The sequence below is a fragment of the Carlito syrichta genome, unplaced genomic scaffold (assembly GCF_000164805.1).
Source record: "Carlito syrichta isolate Samal-C Ts95f unplaced genomic scaffold, Tarsius_syrichta-2.0.1 Scaffold311975, whole genome shotgun sequence".
NCBI classification, from domain to species: domain Eukaryota; kingdom Metazoa; phylum Chordata; class Mammalia; order Primates; family Tarsiidae; genus Carlito; species Carlito syrichta.
This window is the reverse complement of record NW_007256071.1, coordinates 291,214-310,215: the sequence shown is the minus strand read 5'-3', so window position 1 is coordinate 310,215 and position 19,002 is coordinate 291,214. Positions and strand designations below refer to the sequence as shown.

The 19,002-nt window shown below is 50.3% G+C and overlaps 1 protein-coding gene across 1 annotated transcript in view; it reads left to right on the top strand.

Annotated features, from left to right (window-relative positions):
* The first annotated feature begins 4,232 nt into the window (after nucleotides 1–4,232).
* ADGRD1 (adhesion G protein-coupled receptor D1) overlaps nucleotides 4,233–19,002 on the top strand; it is a 148,698-nt gene continuing 133,928 nt past the window's right edge. Inside the window, exons 1-5 of the mRNA XM_008069382.1 lie at nucleotides 4,233–4,298; nucleotides 4,379–4,415; nucleotides 13,739–13,822; nucleotides 16,091–16,186; nucleotides 17,936–18,058. Coding sequence (XP_008067573.1) covers nucleotides 4,233–4,298; nucleotides 4,379–4,415; nucleotides 13,739–13,822; nucleotides 16,091–16,186; nucleotides 17,936–18,058 — 406 coding nt within the window. The remainder of the gene's footprint in view (nucleotides 4,299–4,378; nucleotides 4,416–13,738; nucleotides 13,823–16,090; nucleotides 16,187–17,935; nucleotides 18,059–19,002) is intronic.

Below are 19,002 nucleotides of genomic sequence, written 5' to 3'. Positions count from 1 at the left end.
AAAAAAAAAAAAAAAAATGTGCTGCTTATGGAGGGAGCTCCTGTCGGCCATGACACCACCAGTCATCTCCCTGCCTCTTACTTGTCTTGGTTTCGCCTCACGGTGCTGAGAGTCCTCAAGAGGCCCTGGGGATCCAGGTGACCACCAACTTTTATGCACATCCACCGACGGAACAGCACTCAGGAACACTGGAAGCCCTTCTCAGCTTCCAGGTCATCTGCTTCTTGGACCCTTTCCAGCCCTCCATCACCGTTTCCGGGTTCTGGTGTGGATTCAGGTCCACTGAGCACCTGATCGAGCCCGGGGACTTCCGGAGCCTCCAGAGTCCTTTGGGACTAGAATGGAGAGGTCACTATGAGGCCCTTACACATCACAGGAGTTGATCCCCGACACCTTCGCAGGTCCCTCAGTCACCGAAGGGAGTCTGTTTGCGCAAATTGAAGGGAAGCGTCTCTTATCTTCGATCCAGACGGGAGTTCATAAGGGGGGTGTTCTCGGTTCTCCTGGGGGTTTTTGCTGCCCACTTAAATACTACACAAAGGAGCCGGGCTCGGTGGCTTGGCCTGTCATCCCGCGCCTTTGGGAGGCTGAGGTGAGTGGATTGCCTGAGCCCGTGGGTTCGAGACCCGCCTGGGCAGCGAGACCTCATCTCTACAATAAATCAAAAAATCAGCCGGGTGTGGTAGCGCACGCCTGTAGTTCCAGCTACTTGGAAGGCAGAGGTGGAAGGATCGCCGGAGCCCGGCAGGTCGAGGCTGCGGTGACCGGGAGCGGCCACTGCACTCCAGTCTGGGCGACAGAGTGAGACTCCAACTCAAAAAAAATAAAAAATACTACACGAAGGAAGATAGCAAAACTCAGAAAAACATGAAATGACATAAAAGATTTTCAAGTTATGACATGTTCCATCCAACAAAGTATAACAAACCAACCAGCTTTCTTAGCACATTTAAATACAAACAAAAGGATATCCCCACAAAAGCACTAACAGGACGGTTCAGTGTTCCTCTGGCGCCTACAAGTGGCTGCAAGGGGCTTTAGTGAGAAAGTTTCCCCCACCCTCTGGCATACCTTCCGGCTGGCTTACCAAAAAAGCATGTCCACTTTATAAGGCTGGGTACCCGCTGATGCCTCTTTCTCACTAGTTCATCAAAGGCTGGTTCTGGCCGGCAGGGATCCTCCTCAGAGTCCCCAGAGCACAATGTGACTCCAGCGGCTGCTAAGGGCATCCTTCTCAGAAGATCCCGTCCACCAAGGTCCTGCCGCAGTCACCAGAACGTTACAGTCCGAGTAAATGCTCAACTGCTAACCCTCGACACCAATAAGCTGAGAGACAGCGAATGGGTAGAAAGAGGTTTATTTCCAACTTCGAATCCAGTGAGTGGAGCCTGGCTCTTGGCCTTTCTAAAATGGTTCTGCTCACTCTTCAAGTTTTCACAGTCCACTTTTAGAGGTTCAGGGTTGTTGGTACCTACACATCGACCACGTGACGGGCAGAGCATTGTGTAGAACTTAAGTCACAGCCGCCTTCTGTCATGAATGACTTTAACTGGTGCCCACAACTCTCGGCACCAGTTACCAGAGGTATCGCAAAGCTTCTTATCGGTGGCACCAGGCAGAGGTGGTTATCAAGTTGGCCATAGAGTAAAAGGAGTTAACAGGGCCTAAGACATCATACACTGCCACATGTTGTCATCCGCAAAAGTGACACAGATCACAAGACTTATGATTACCTTGATAGTATTAAACCGATGACTATTAAGAAAAGAGAGTAAATGGGGATTGACATTTTTTAGTTAATTGGGCACAGTCGGCAGGGAAGTTAAGGATTCTGTGAAGCTACTTACTGGAGTGCGCATAGGCGATAAGGGGACGCGCACCTTGTGTTAACTCTCAGGCATGTGGGTTCGTGCAGGAGCGCTGAACCCTTGCCATGCCCTTGTCAAGCGGTTTGGGGCAATGTGGACAGACCGTAGCGGGTCTCCGAATCACTATGATCGCGCCACTGCGCTCCAGTTTGGGGAACGGAGTAAGACCCCATCTCTAAAAAAAGAAAGAAAGAAAGAAAAGTGAAGGCAGCCTCCCCTCTGGGCCCCCAAACAAGATGGATGAGGCAGGAAGGATGTGAACAGCACAGACTTGCAGTCTGGGATCGAAGTGGAGCCTGGGGAGATCCAGGCGGAGGCCACTGAGCCTAGATGCCTGCGGGGCAGGCTGTGCTCGGTTTGTTTGTTTTCTACCCCGGTTTTATGATAGCCATGGGATTGGGTGCCTCCCTTTCTCTGATGACAATTTTACGACTTAATACGAACATATTGGCCTCGATCAGTCTTGGGGATGGGAGGGTCCCTGCATCCGGCAATGTGTCTAATTCAAGTTAAAACGGCTGAGCGAAATCTGCAGGAGAGCAGGTCCCTCCCTCACCTCTTCCAGAGGGCGGTAGCAGGGGGCGGGGAGGCTGCCAACGGGGAGATCCAGGTTGTAAATTAGTAAATTGGATTAGCCGGGCGACAGGATAAAGGTCATTATTACGGAAGGCTGCTGGCCTTCGGAGCCCATGGTTTCCCAAGCGCCAGGAGATAAGGGGATCCTTCTAGGAAGGGTCCGGAACCTGCTCCGAGCTGCAGAAGGTTCAGGCCATCTGAGCATCCGTGCGTGTGTTAGCTGCAGGCACAAGTTAAAAATAATCACCTCAGCTCTGACATGGCTTTGTTCCCTGTCCCTGGAGATGAGAAGGGCTTTTCTTCTCCTCTTTAGGAAGTGCGTTGGATTCCGGACTCTTAATTCCCTTCAAAGTCAGGACAATGGCGATAACGGTACTAGCTAACATTTATTGGGTATTTTCTACTTTATCATAATAATCGTAGCTAACATTTATTGAGTGATAAATTCTCTTAATAAAAAATAGCCGCGTTTATGGGGTGCGGCATATTTCCCAAGCGCTGGGTGAAGAGCCTTGGGTACCTCCTCATTTCTCACCCCGGAGTGGGAGCTGGTGCCACCGCACCACAGATGGGGACGTGAAACTGAGATACAGCGGCCAGCTAAGGGCGTAGTGAGGGGGGAGGGGGCAGGAGAGGTTACGTGTCAGTTAAACCACACAGCAAACGCGGCTATCTCCACAGTTAGTTCCAGGAGAGTGCGTGTCTGTGCACACGTGCATTTGAAGTCGATGGGATAAACTTTGGTCGTGGGTAAACTGAGGCATGGTTGGCTAAGGATGTGACGCTTTGCTGTCCCATTGAGAACGCTGTCCTGGGTGCTGGGGGGAATGTGTGCTGTGGTCCAGTTGCACAGTGGACTTTGTGAGTAAATCTGTCGCTTTCACTGACTTCTGAAAGCGTTAAAGAGAAAAACGTGGTTGACATTTGGACGGGAGGGACCCGGTGGGTGTGCTTATCTTCCTTTCCATCAATATCTCACCTTATTTCTTCTTCTGGGCAAACAGGACTGACATCTAAATAGAGATTATGGCTTATTTTACATTTCTTATTTATTAATATTTATGCCAACTTTGAGGGTGCTGACCAGAAGGCATCTGACACGTGCGCGCGCGCGCACACACACACACACACACACACACACACACACACACACACACACCCGTGTCTGTTGGGTCTGCTTCTGCACCAAAGATCCTGACAACTTTCTCCACTGCTCTTAACAGACTGGTGTTAGGACCCAGGAAGGACCCAGCGGCCGGGCTATAAATAGAGAAGGAGCCTGAGCAAAGTTTGAGGAGAGCGCTGACATCACTCCCGTCCTCTCCACCCGGACCGTAAACTTGGACCAGACCAGAAGGGCTCGATGCAGGCGCAGGGCACACCCCAGGGCAGGGAAACTCCGGGGAGAAATCACCCAAAAGGTCCCCCTGCTCTCGCTCACTTCTAGAAAAGAGAGAAGTGCCCTTCCAAGCCCAGACGGAGACGGCAGAGGTTCTGGAAATAAAAGGACTCCCTGAGGGACACCCGCGTGGACGCTTGGTACTTGGCGTGGATCTCCTCTGCATTCCTTGCAACCCTGCCCTCGCCATGTGCTTACCAGTCCTGGGGACTCTCGGGCTCTGAGACCAGCAGCCCCTACTGACGCCCAGACAGCCGCGGTTTACAAAGCCCGCAGAGACACTTCTCCTCCCCTGGAACCTGTGGACATCCTTTCCCGAGGACGTGGAGGTTAAAGAGGGCACTTTCCCATAGACCCCGGGAGCTCTGTGCGGTTCACCCCGGGACACCATGGGGACATGGCTGCCTCTGGGTGCCTGGTGCTCCTGGCTGCTGCTCCTCTGTTGTGACTCTCAGGTAATGTCCCAGGGCCCTGGGAGGCTGGGCTCATCCTGCCAGCCTCCTGGGCACGTCTCACGGTGTGGTCTCTCGTGCAGGTGCGTGGTGTCCACCCCACGGCGCAGGACCATCCAGGTAAGACTCCCTTCCGTTGGGCGGGCGTCCTGGGAACAGGTCGCCCGCTGTCTGCGAGGCACCCCACGAGTGGCCATGGCTGACCGCTGTCCCAGCTCGCTGCCCCTCCTGGAGGCCCCGCTACCCCTCACGTCAGAGCCGATGGGGAAGCTGCTCCCAGCCCCGGCCTGGGTCATATGAAACCTTGTGATTAAGGCAACGCGGTCTCCTTGGGTAGAAGGCTCGCCATGCCTCCAGCTCACAGCCCAGGGCAGTCACCGCGCCCACTGAACTTGAATGCCTGCAAGGGCTCTCAGAGACCCTGGCCCAGTTACTGCCTCCCCAAGGGCCTTCTCTCCTCCAGTGCACAGACAGAGGAGGCCTCGCTCCCCGCCCAGCCAGAGCCACCTCCCTTGGCCCCTGGGACGCTCAGTCCAGAAGCATCGGGATGGGACTTTGCTAGGAGTGAAGGGAGGCATGCGGCCATGTCCCCTGTTGGGCCAGGCCAGGCAGGAGGAGAGGGTTGTGGTGGAGTCAGGCTGTTGCGTCTCTGCTGGGGGGTCTGAGTGGTAGAAATCCCTGCTAATCCGGGCAAGCCCAAGGCCCCAGCCCGCAGTGAGTCCCGCCTGGGCCTTGGCGCCCAGGAGCCCGACTGGGTCCCCACGAGCTCATCGTGTGGCCCTGTCTGCCTCCAGTGGAGGACCAGCCTCCAGTGACCCACCAGACATGGGACTGGGCCGGCTGGCCCCAGGGTGACGCCCCGGCCAGTGGAGAGAGCCCTGGTGGGTGGTGGCTTGGGAACCTGCTGGGCAGCAGTGGGGGGCTCTCAACGTTTCAGCTGCGAGGCAGGCGCCAGGAACCCCAGGCCTCGTACCGCTGTATCCACCACCCTTGGGGTAGACGTCAGACATCGGTCATTGCTCCGCTACTTAAAAAGGGAGGACACTGAGAACGCCCCGTGTGTCCTCTTCTGGGCCACACGGCTGGGAGGGAGAAGGGTTTCGTGGATTGGGAGTGACGGGGTGAGTGCAGTCACTCAGTGCTACTGGGGACAGGCATGTGGGCCCCGGTGCCTGCCGCTCACGGACATGGCCGTGGGCTCCTGCTGGCTTTCTAGAAACCAGGAGAAGGGGAAGGCGGCCCCTCAGCTGGTGTCACGCAGTGCGCATTCCTGCAGCTCAGGGCTGGTGGCAAGCATGAGGGCTTTCAAGCCTCTGCTTGGATGGAGTGGCCACACGCCTCCACATGCATCAATATGTGTCTACACACACACACACACACACACACACACACGTGCATAGTCCACACACACGTGTGCACACACACCCACACATGCACACATGTCCACATATGCATGCACGCTCTACATGTGCATACACATGCTCACACATCTACATGTATCCATACATGTTCACACATAGGCAGATATGCACACACATCTACATCATTCATTCACTCACCCACACATTGTCACACATGCGCACATGCCCACACACATCTAACACAAACACACACACACACATTCCCGACCCTGCACTTCAAGAGGCCTTTTGAACTCCATCTGTCCCATGTGGAAGCTGCTTGTCCCAGGTCCTGACAGGGCAGGAAGCTCTGTCTCAGGTCACCCGGCCCCATGGAGAATTCATCACACTGCTGATACTAATAGAAATGTCACTTAAGGGGCCCACAGGAGCTAGGCTTGGTGGCTCAGCCTGTCATCCCGCGCCTTGGGAGGCTGAGGTGAGTGGATTGCCTGAGCCCGCGGGTTCGAGACCCGCCTGGGCAACTTGGTGAGACCTCATCTCTACAATAAATCCAAAAAATTAGCCGGGTGTGGTAGCATGCGCCTGTAGTTCCAGCTACTTGGAAGGCTGAGGCGGAAGGATCGCCGGAGCCCAGCAGGTCGAGGCTGCGGTGGCCGGGAGCGGCCACTGCACTCCAGTCTGGGTGACAGAGTGAGACTCCAGCTCCAAAAAAAAAAAAGAGAAGGACCCACAGGAGCCTGAGGCCAGAGCGCCAGCCTCTCTATCAGCCCACAGGCTTCCTTCTCAGGACTCCCCGGGCTCCCGTAGTCCTGCTCTCCTCATCCTCCCTTGCCCTCTCTCCACCTTAATCTTTTAAACTTTTTTTTCCTTCTCTTGCTTCCTTAGCTAACTTCTGCTGCCTCATTCTGGTGCCTAGTGCTGTGCCTCGTGATAGCTAGGAGGTGCTCAATACACATCCATTGCCTCATCTGCACTGTCAGTTGAAGGTCTGTGGTCATCTGGAAAGCCAAATCAATAGACAATGTGGGCCGGGCATGATGGCTCACATCTGTAATCCCCGTACTTTAGGAGGCTGAGGTGAGAGGATCACTTGGGGCCAGGGGTTCAAGACCAGCCTGGGCAACATAATGAGACCATATCGCTACAAAAAAACTTAAAAATTAGCCCGGCGTGGTGAGGCACGCCTGTAGTCCTATCTACTCGCAAGGCTGAGGTGGGAAGTCTGCTTGAGCCCAGGAGTTTGAGGCTTTGGTGAGCTGTGACTGTGCCACTGCACTCCAGCCTGGGTGACTGATTCAGAACCCCTCTCCCCCAAAAAAAAAAAAAGCCAACCCATATGAGTTCAACTTTCCGGTGGATGTTGTTTTGGTTCACATTATCTGGTTTGTCTGTCTACACTAGCCGGGTAACTCGGCCTTGTAGACAGGTGCTTAGTTTTGCAAATAATCGCAAAACAACTTGAAATCGTTCTGAGCCTTTGCATTATCTGTGTTTATCCGTGACTGCAGATTATCATTTTGGAGGAGTTCTGGAATGTACTAGTTGACAGGAACGCTGGAGACTGCATAACCACCTTCCCATGATATCGGAAAGCCAGGGAGGAAGGTTTCCGGGAAGGGAAGCCAGGGCCATGGAGTCCGAACCCTCCCACACCAAGGCCTCCCCACCCAGGCTGCCGGCTTCCGCCTTGTTCCCAGGGCTCTGTTGCCAAGTGGTGGTGGTTGGCGAGTCCAGATCCGTAAGTGGCACTGGCTGAGAAATTGCAGGTCGTATTTTTAAAAGCTTATAAACATGCCGTTCTATAGATAACATCCGTAATGAGGAAGGGGTAACTGAAACCCAAGACCTATCATCATCCAGAAGCTTCCTGGCCCTGGGCACCTGCATCAGTGGGGTCGGTCCGCATCCGGGGGGCTGGGGCAGCTCCCACCACTGCCCGTCCAGAGACCTGGGAGGCTTAGCAGGGAGTGACAGTGGCCCAAGTTCCTCACGCCTCCGTGGTGCTGCGGTGTCTACACAGGGCTGTCATGATCTCTAGGCCATGGGAGAAACTTCTTTTTCATCTTCCTCATGCAAAATAAAAAAAAAATGTTCATGATGGAATTATTTAACACGATGTTTATACTCTATTGCCCAAATGGAACTTCGGTATATAGAGATTTTCCAGGGTACCAGAATTATACATTAATTATATTCTATGCTGATTCATTTGCTGTTTCGTTCTTGTATTTTATCACTCACTCTACTGACATAATTTTTTTTTTAATGGCTAGCATTAAAAATTTGGGAGATTTCAAATTCAAGATCTAGATTTGGGGTACCCCCCCACACGCCCCCCAGATTCTGCTTAGACACAGGCAGGCAGTGAAAACAGAACTCTCTAGGACAGAGTCTGATACAGGACACAGATGACAAACAAACACACTAATGAGAAAATCCCAAATAACGGTGAGCACCACGAGAAAACAAGAGAAGGAGCTGGCAGAAGGAGTGGCTGGCGGTATGGGGGAGTCCCGTGAGCGGAGACCTGAGTCCTAGGGTCAGCTGCACAAAACGGGGCACAGCCCTCCAGGCAGTGGGAACAGCAGGCAGAGTCCTGCGGGAAAACGAGCTTCTTGCGTTGGAGGCCGAGACAGCCAGAGCCAAGAGGAGGAGCGGGCAGCTGCAGGACAGCTTTCCTCTGGGGTGTGGACGGGGTCGAGTTTTCCAAAGAGAGCCACAGGGGGAGGAGTCTTGCCTGCCATCAGCCAGGTGACAGGGAAGGGGGAAGAGTAGGGAACTCAGGAGAGGCGGAAAGGGAGATGAAAGGGAGATTCTGCTGGGGTGTGTGTGTGTGTGTGTGTGTGTGTGTGTGTGTGTGTGTGTGTGTGTTTGTGTCTATCTGAGTGTGTACATTGAGGAGAGTGGAGAGACCGGAATATTGATTCTCAAAAAGATGAAACGGGAAATATGGTGGAGAAAGTCATTCTAAAGAACTATGATGTTGCAGGCTAAAATATCTTTCTCCCTCTGCCCCTCCCCCACTTTCTCCCTCTGTCCCCTACCCCATTTTTCCCCCCACGCTGCGATGCCCTGACGTCCTGACACCATGCTGCCACCTGGCTCGTGGTCTCGTCGAGTGGACTTGCAGTCTGATGAGAGTGTGGTGTCCGCTGGACACCGGGGTCTTGTCGAGCTGGATGAGCTCGTGTCACCTCTGCGATGGGAAAAGAGCCACAGAGTGTCCTTTCCACAAAAGAATGAATGTTCTTGTTCTGATGACACTTCCTGGGCTGGGTGTTTTACTCTGTGGTTGTAGAGGGAACCCATGGGTGGAACCAGCCCTCGGACTCGTCTTGTCAGCGCCACACGATGTTTTAATTAAAACGTTGCCAACATTAACATTTTAAGAGAGTTCACATTTAAAAATCTGAACGTCTGACTTCCCTTTAAAAAGTGGGGGACTTGACAATTCCGGGCATAGTAACCTGGCACTGGGTAGGGCACAGCTGTCCAGCCCGCTTGTCTCTCCTGCTCCGGATTCAGCCGTCCATGGCCTGGGGGGCACCAGCTATTTCTCTCCCACATCTGTTCCCAAGTCTGCCCAGGCCTTCCAGTTGGTTACTACCTTGATGGCCCTCCTGGCTCCTGCCCGGATCACTTCCCAGGACTTGCCGGCCCTGTGGACACACCAGCCACTCCACTGACCATTTCCAGTCTGTTTGACTAACTGCTGCTCACAGCATTGAGGCAGTGCAGGTGAGATGCACAGGGACACGGGGTGGAAGGTGGTGTTCTCACCGCTGGGCACCTGTGGATGCTGGCCAGTGTGGGGTGGACGGGAGGCCATCCTTCACACCACCAGCCCTTCCACGCAGGACAGACGCGGTCATTTGCAAATGGAAATGAGAAGCAGGGAGTTGTTGTCCTCAGGGTTTATTTTATGAGGATGAGGATTCTGAAGACACAACATCTGCTCTTTGCAGAACAGATGTTATTTCCTTTTGCGATTTTTCCCCAGATGAATTGAATAACAAGTCCATGAGGTTTTCTCCTCTTCAAAATATCTTAGATTTTAGGGAAAAAAAAAAACACAGTAGACATGAAAATGAATATTTTTTATTTCTGCATTTCAGATTCTCAGGGTTGAATTGCAACAAGAGACTGATTGGTTCTGAAATCAGTCGGGTCACGTGTCACTTCCTCACACTCACAAGACAATTCAGTTGTTTAGATACTTCTCTTCAGCGCCTGTGACACAGTTAACTGTGTTTCTGCCTTGCACTCTGGACGTGTGTACGTGCCACTGCAGGGACAGACGCAGCTGGGAAATGGAGTCCGTATTCCGGACACCTACAGGCGTGTGGCACCCTGTAGACAAAATTCAGGCATTGGATGCAGAGCTGTCGATCTCACCTGAATCTTTAGTGTGGACCCTGCCTGTGGCACCTGAATTGTGACAGCAGGTCGTAAAATATGTTTTGAGGAATACAAGTCCAAACATTCAGATGGAGCAGAAAGAGGGTACAATATACATTTTCTTACATCTGGCATTCAGTTTTTAAATTTTTATTTAATTAATTTATTTTTTGAGTCAGAGTCTCACCGTTGCCCAGGCTAGAGAGAGCAGTGGCATGCTCACAGCCACGGCAGCCTCGACCTGCTGGGCTCAGGGGATCCTTCCGCCTCAGCCTTCCAAGTAACTGGAACCACAGGCACACGCAAGCATGTCCGGTTAATTTTTTGATTTATTGTAGAGATGAGGTCTTGTCAAATTTCCCAGGCTGGTCTCAAACCCCTGAGCTCAGGCAATCCTCTCACCTCCACCTCTCAAAGTGCTGGGATTACAGGCATGAGTCACCGTGTGTCGCTAGCTTTTCAATTTTTTAACCCCAACATACTGGTATCAATTTCCAGATTAATCATCCAGACTTCTCTCTCTCTCTCTCTCTCTCTCTCTCTCCCCGCCCCGCTCCCCACCCCACCCCCATCTCGCCCTCCTTGCCCTGAATACCTGTCTACATTTTTTCTCACCTTGACTTTTTAAAACTCACTAGTATTAGCTGAAGAACCCTCTATGTCAGGACATTTGTGAACCTCGTGGCTTGTCCCATGAGTCCCTTGCACGGAGGCGCCTACATTTATTCCACCAGTCCTCTGTTGATGAACATTTAGATTGTCCTCAGGCTTCCAAAACGATAAGAAATTTTGCAACAAATACACCCTGTATATAGATCTTTGATCATACGTGTGCATATATCTCTAGAACAAACTTTTAGGAGTGGAATTACCAGATCAGAGGGAATGTGGCTTAAAATTGGAGCAGATACTACCAAAATGCCCTCCAGAAAGACCGTACTGATTTGGGCTCCCACCCAAAATGTGGCAGAACTCATCGACCTAGCGTGTCTAGCTTTCTGCTTACCAGGCTGACACATGAACTCTCAGAGGTGAGCTCATTGTCATTTGAATCGGCTTTTAAAAAGTATGGCAAGTTGAGCATCATTTCACGTATTTAAAAATAATTTGCGTTTCATTTTATTTCTTTTTTTTTTTTTTTGAGTTGGAGTCTCACTCTGTCGCTCAGACTGGAGTGCAGTGGCCGCTCCCGGCCACCGCAGCCTTGACCCGCTGGGCTCCGGCGATCCTTCCGCCTCATCCTTCCAAGTAGCTGGAACTACAGGAGCGCACTACCATACCCGGCTGATTTTTTGATTTATTGTAGAGATGAGGTCTTGCTGCCCAGGCGGGTCTTGAACCCGCGGGCTCAGGCAATCCACTCACCTCAGCCTCCCAAAGGCGCGGGATGACAGGCTGAGCCACTGAGCCCGGCTTGCGTTTCATTTTCTTTGAACCATCTGATTATGTTCTTTGCCGCAATAATCTGGTAGTTTATTTTTGTTAATAGCAGAAGTTTTATTAATGTAATAAATTTAATACAACTAAAAAGAAATCAGTACATTTCTGTCATACGTGTGATATAAACATCATTTCTCAGTTTGATTTGTTTTGATTTTTTTTCTTCACAGAGACTTAAGAAACATATGTAGTCAAATTTATAGCCCGTTTTCCTCAGAAGCTTTTATGTTTTATTTTATGACACTTAAATTTTGATCCATCTGGAAATTGTTATGGTATAAAGAGTAAGGTAGGGATATTGGTTTTTTTCACATGGCTAACCACTCCAATAGCTTTTGCTGAATAATATTTCCCCTCCAATTTAAAACACCACCTTTTTCATAAAGTAAATTTCCACATGTACTCGGGAGTATTTGTGGATTTTTCTTCTTCCTGGCTATCTATCCATGTGTAGCAACAAATAATCTCTATTTTATTATTTATTTTATTTTATTTTATTTTTTACAGAAAGGGTCTTGCCCGGGTGGATGTAATCACGGCTCACTGCAGCCTTGACCTCCTGGGCTCAAGGGATCTTCCCGCCTCAGCCTCCTGAGTAGCTGAGACTACAGGCGTGTGCCCCCACACTTGACTAATTTTTTTCTGTAGAGATAGGGTCTTGCCATGTTGCCCAGTCTAGTCTTGAACTCTTGGCCTCAACTGAGCCTCCCAAAGCATCGGGATGTCAGGCATGAGCCACCACACCCTGCCTGAGAGTTAATATTTTATGACACCAAGTCAACTTTTCCAAGATGGGGCCCTTCGTGCACTCAAGGCTCTTTAATAGCCCTCAGTATAATTTTTTTTGTTGTTTTCTTCGTGAGAATTGTGTGCAATTCTTATTCTTTTGTTCTTAAATGTTGTCTTTTTATTGGCTGCATTTATACTTGAGAATTTTCTTTTTTTAGCAGTGATGTTGAACTACAGGAAAGCTATTGACATGTGTATGTTAAGTTTGCATACGCCTCCTTGCTAAATTCTTTCATTGCTTGTAACAGTTGTTCGCTTACCAAATTCTTTTGCCATTTGTAATGGTTTTTCACTTTGGTTATCAGGCACACATCATTTGAAAATAATGATTATATTATCTCCTCTTTTAAAAGTTTTTTTTTTTTTCCACGAGGAGTAACACAAAGATGACTTTACTATTTTTTACTTTTCCATGATCTAGCAGACGTTTAGGGCGGTTGATTATTATTTAGTCATCTGGACCATTCTTTCCGCTTCTGGGAATCCAGGAGGAGGAGTCCAAGAGAAGATTACAATTCCAGGCCCGAGGCCACTCCTGCCGGAGTCACCTGTGAGAGTAGCCATGGGAAACTGAGTTGCTCATGAGTCGGAGGGTGGCTAAGGGCGTCATGGTGCAGACACTCAGGGGAATGTCACCCAGACTTGATGAGGAAGGCTCCACAGAAGCACATGCCTTAAATCATGCAGAGTGTCCGTGAGAAAGGCAGAGTAGAAAACGAGACGTCTCCATACAATTATGTCTGTTCAAAGCACAAGGAGTGCAGAGGAAACTTTGAGATGATTGATGCTCAGGGTGGAGGAGACAGAGCAGCCACAGTCAGGAAGCCTCGTGTGTGCGTCTGCATTGCCACCAGCCAGCTGCGGGGCTCTGGGTGGGACGGCCACTCCTGGGCTTTGCCATTAGGCTAAAAGCGCTGCACAGGATGGCCACTCCCAGACTTTGCCAGTAGGCTGAGTGCAGTTCTTTGTAGGGCCTCATTAGAATGAGATGAGGAAGGGGAGGTAAGCATCTCAAGCAATGCCCGGAGGGATACCGAGGTCAGCTTCCTCCCTTTTTAGCGTTACTCTCACCCTTGCTTCTTTCTGTTGTCTGATTGCATCAGACATCGCCTCTCAAACAATGGTAAGTCACAGCAGGGTCCCGGGCATCCTTGCCTTTTCCTGACACAAGTGGGCATGCGTCTAGCGTGGCGTCACTGAGCAGCATGGTGGTGTTGTTTTTACGAGTCAGGTGTCTTTTCCTGCTTGTCCTATTTTGTCCAGCTAAAGAGCTACTTCCTGATTTTTAATTTAAGAGTCTGAGTCAAGCAGGTGACCGACTCTCACAAGTGCCCTTTTAGCCCCACGTTCATGGCGACACCCTCATCCTCCCGGTAAGCAGTGCTAAGAACGCCGTTCTCACCTCCAGCATCTCCTCCCTGACAGTGACGTTGCTGTTCTTTCCTTCCCCAGGGTTTGCAGTCTTGGCTTCTGCGTCCCATTACTGGCCACTGGAGATGGTGGATGGCATCCAGGAGCTTCAGGACACAACAGGAGGTAGACACGGGTGGTGAGGACGTCCGGGCGCGTGGGGAGCCAGGGCCACCAGGCAGCAGCAGGGGACGGGCTCTGCTTGGAAGCCAGGGTGACAGAGGAGCACACGTCTGTGTGGCTTTCCTTCAATAATGATTTCAAAGTATTTTGCTGGGATTTTTATATATAGAACAATTGTATGTGGAAGGATAGAATTTCTGATTCAAAATCTGATTAGGATATGAGCTCCTCCATCAACCATAAGCCAGAGTTGCTGGGTGGCTCCTTCTATGTGAGTCCAAGTGGATGTCTTCTAGGTTGGCAGAAGTGGCACCATGTTCATGCCAGCCCAGCAAGGGCCTGTGTGAAGCAGGTGTCAAAAGTCATGCCAGGGCAACCCCCTCGGGTCTCCTCCCAGTGTGGTAGCTTTTCTGTCTTCTCAATAAATCCTGCTTTCTAAAAAAAAAGTCGTGCCCGCTAAGACTGCTTCCCACGGTGGAATGGTGCTCCTCCACCCACAAGGGGCACCCACCCCCCAATCGGCTCCTCCCCCGTCAGCTCCCCTTGAAACAACAAAGCATCGTGTAAGATGCTTCCAGCTGTACCCAACTCCACAGGACAGAGTCGCAATTGGACTTAATTCAGGCATATGCTAGCAGGAGAAACCCAAGCTATTCTTGAGCAATTCTTTTCTCATTCCAATAAGAACCTTTTTCAACTGAGAGTTCAGCATGATTTGACATGGCCTCATGTGTTTATTGTATTTACTTGTGCCCTTGACTGTGCCAGCAGTGGTACATAGAGCAAAGTCTTACTGCACCACCCCTGGCCCGCGCTGCCATCGCCATTGCCTCTGTGCCGGTTCCGCGCGGTGTGTTTTATTTTTAAAGTCACACACTGTTGCTCTGCGGGTTTTCCACACCGGCACGCTGGTATTTTCCCTATTCTGTGATTTCACGTGCAGCTGGAGATCGCCGCCAGACGTCTAAAATGCTTCCTTAAAATCTGCGAGTCGGGAAGCAGCGTCTGTGCTGTGGGCATCCCTGGAGGGGGAGCATGGCGAGGAAGCCGAACCCCGCGAAGGCGTGTGCGTGGGTGCCACATGCCCCCTCTGGTGTCGCTCTGGTCTTCTGCCCAGGGGACAGTCCCAGTGGCCATGACTGGACACCATCCTGTCGCTTGCGATTTCCCCACACGGTCTGCATTGTGGAGATGAAAAACGTCCCCGTGCAAGTTTGTTTTGTGACTGGCTGGGGTTCAAATAAACCACCCTTCCTTGCTGCAATCTAGTTTTCTTTTTTCCAGGCCTTTGTCTTAAGCTGTTGAAAGGGATCATTCACCAAGGGGAGATATGCCAGTGAACGGGTTCACAGCTCATAACCCCACAACTGCAATTTTTTTTTTTTAGATTAGAAAATATAGTTTATTTAGAAAGTGACAGAGAGAGAGAGAGGAGAAAATTTAGGAGTTATTTCAAACATGAGCTCTGGGGCTCATCACTGGGGATTAAATCAGTAACTCTTGGAGTTGTGAAACCTTTACCTGTGACAAATCCTTCCCATGAGATGATGCCATTACTCGGCCATAGTTACACTCAGCAGCTGAATTTTGTTCACTGCATGTATAAACTTCCAATGAAACCTAAATACATCAGTGCTTGTCCGGAAGCACTAGAGTGTGGACGGTTTCTCTGCACTCTCCTGCTGGGGCCATCTGGTGCATCATAATGTGACCCTGGCATATGTCAACTTGAGGACCGGCTTTCTGAGGGACACAGAAAAGAACAGAATCCATCTGCATGTTTGCTGCTGGGGCAGGGGGATGGTTCTGGAAAGCACTTGGTGGATGTGCGGGTCTACTATGTGTTGCCGAAGTCCCTGTTGTTTTGTCTTTTTGTCACAAGCCCATGCCGTTGTTCTCATGCTGTGTTTGTCTCATCTGTCCTTGTGACATCATAACCATTTGTCCTTTCTGTTAAGGCTATTTTGTAAATGGCCACGTTCAAGTTCATATCTCTCAACTGCTCTCCGCGTAGGAGTTGGAGAAGCAAGTTGGAACTATTGCTTGAGGCCAAATTCAGCCGCCCTGGCCCCCAAGGGGGTGCTGGAGTAGCCATCACGGGGGCTCGGTAATAAAAGGGCAGGGAAGCTGGGAGGAGCGGGTGGGAGAGGAACCCCGGGGTCTGGGTCTAGGAGCCCCTTCCGGTGCGTGCTCTAGGTTGAGAGATATGCTGTTCCATTTGTTTTCGTCTCACTCATTTGTTGTGCTTTTTTCTCTTGTTGTTCCACCCAGCGTTGCGAACCCACAACCTCACTGTGCTTCCTTCCCATAACTCCACCTTTGTGTATACCAATGACTCTGCCTACACAAATTTCTCTGCAACTGTAGGTGAGCACTTCGGCCCTTCCGTGCCACGTTCTGTCTGGTTTGGATCCACAATGAATTTTAAGGTCAATTCGATTTGGTAGTGTGTGAATTCACTTCATCTTGGCTGGCAAGTGAGGAAATGCAGGTCAAGAGCAGCAGACGTAGGTGTTCGGGGTAGGTCTGAAGGAAGGACTGTGGACTGGCATACGTCTGAAGCCACATGTAAGCCTTTAAGCTTCCAGAATCTCCGAAACCAGCTGCTTGTTGTGAGAACAGAACAGACAGAAGACGAGATCTTTTCTAAACATAGAAATTGTTTGGAGTTTTAAGTGGATAAGCTTCTTTGGGGGAGGAAAAGCATGCCCCTTTAATGGAAAATTAACATCGATTTGAAAATACCCCTTCGAAATATTGGTCTCCTCCCAACATTCAAATCAGCCTTTCTTCTGTAGCTGGATTTAAAAAAGCCATTAGGAGTTGTTTATGAAACGCATGCCCATAAGAGTCATGATACAAGTATTATCTTATTTCACAGCCTCCAGAGCCACATGGTTCATATTTCTCCAGCAAAGCTCACCTCAAGACGGATGGCAGCCATAGGGGCATTTTATTTGACCAGTGTAGAAAGACAGATCTGACCACGTCTCACTAATTGCTCTTTCAACTGTGAGGTGTTTGGCTTCAAAATTAATTCTGCCAACCCAACAGTCTGATGAAGGCATTTATACAGCCTCATGCAATTATGCAACCACGGGTGATCCGTGTAACTTTCTAATAAATAGATCTTCCCCAGTGGTCAATGGGATAGATAAAACAAGAACGAGTTTTAAAACAGCAAGGGAAAACATTGAGGCAGTGCTCTGCATGGCAGTGTAGTCAGAAAACCAGAGCTGGGGCCGAGACGGGTCAGAAGACCCTCAGCTCTCATGTGTGTCCTCAGCAGACTATACCTCCCAGGGCCTCAGGTACCCTCCTCCCCAGCCCATGTGGTAGCAAAGATATCTGAGTGACTATGACCTCTGTTAGCAATAAATGCCTGATCACTCTGGGTTTTATAGTCCTCACTTATCTATCCTGTAAACCATTGACCTCACCGTCGGGCGCCCTTGCTATGGGAACAGGACAAAACAAGATGGCCAGCAGAGCAGCGCCCCCGGGATTTATGGTCACTTGGTCGTGCACTTGGCAGGCACAGCCGGGACTGTTCCAAATGCTACCTCTGGTTTTCCTCTGAGAGTCTGAAGACGTGTTCTTGTAAAATCCTAAGTTCTTGACTTGCCTCTAGGATCAGGGGCTTTGGATTAGAGCTAAAAGGAAGGAGCCAGTCGTAGGTCTGGGTTCACACTTGCCCTGAAACATTTCACTTGGTGCAGTCAGTAGACAAGTCTCACAAGCCAGGTCGAAGCCATTCAGGACAGTGGGAGATGACTGTCGCTTCACTTGGTGACTCCACTGCTGACAGATAGAACAGTTATCGTAACATCATGTTATAAATACATATTCTGTACCAATATACCAATTACTAAGATTTAATATTAATATTATCTAACATATAAATAAACACACATTATTGATACTTTTGTTATTCATTATTAAATGTTGATAAATGCTATGAATATTAATAGTATGGAATGATGTATGATATTATAAGATTAGAAAGACAGGTAACACTGTAACTTCGATGTCAGCGGCTTGTAGGTCGGACCCGTGTCTTTAGATCGTTTCACTCATAAGCCACTAACACATGATGCTGTCATTCTTCTAACTTAGACATCGTGGAGGGAAAGGTCAACAAAGGCATTTACCTCAAGGAGGAAAAAGGAGTCACGCTCCTGTATTACGGCCGCTACAAGACTTCCTGCATTAGTGACCCGGCGCAGTGTGGCCCTGAAGGTGAGTGGCCGAGCCCCTTGGGGCTTTTTAATGCATTTCACCGTCAGCGGGTGGCTCTCGCTGGCCAGCGGCAGATGTGCACGCACCGTGCTCGTCAATTGTGGAACGCGCCAGCCTGACAGCCGGGAGTCGGAGGGAGGAGAGGACAGGGACAGGGCGCAGAGGGACGGGTACCAGGACTCCTAAGAGAGACTCACCCTGGAGACTGGGAGCTACAACATCACCCAACAGAGATGTGAGATCAAAACTTTTAATCCTGTAAAGGAGGAGGAAAAAAATGCCTTGGAAAATAGACACGGTGATGTCACGCTGGGATCTGGACAGGGCCATGGCATCTGTGGGCAGGAAATTGACGGTGTGGCTTCTGCAGCGTTATTTCTGGCTGCGGGATGTCTACGGGGTGGGCAGGGCGTGCCCATTAACACTTGTGCCAAGGGCTTGCTTCTTTCATGTCCCTCGAGAGTGGCTGGGCATTGCGGGGACGGTCGCGGCAAGGGGCTGCGGGCCTGTGGCTAAGGTCACTCCGTGCAAAACACACACACAGAAGAAAGAAAATTTCTTTTTTTTTTTTTTTTCCACGTGAAGGGTAACCTGCTGTCTAGGGTCCGGGCTTCAGACATTGCACATCTGGGTCACATTTGAAACATTTGGGAGACTTGTTTTCTGCCATCCAGGCCAGGTGTCCTTTCTCCTAGGCCAAATGAACATTTGCATTTTTTGTTTGTTTGTTTGTTTGTTTTTTGAGTTGGAGTCTCGGTTGCCCAGACTGGAGTGCAGTGTCCACTCCTGGCCACCACAGCCTCGACCTGCTGGGCTCTGGCAATCCTTCCGCCTCAGCCTTCCGAGTAGCTGGAACTACAGGTGCGCACTACCACGCCCGGCTGAATTTTTGATTTATTGTAGAGGTGAGGTCTCGCCAAGTTGCCCAGGCGGGTCTCGAACCC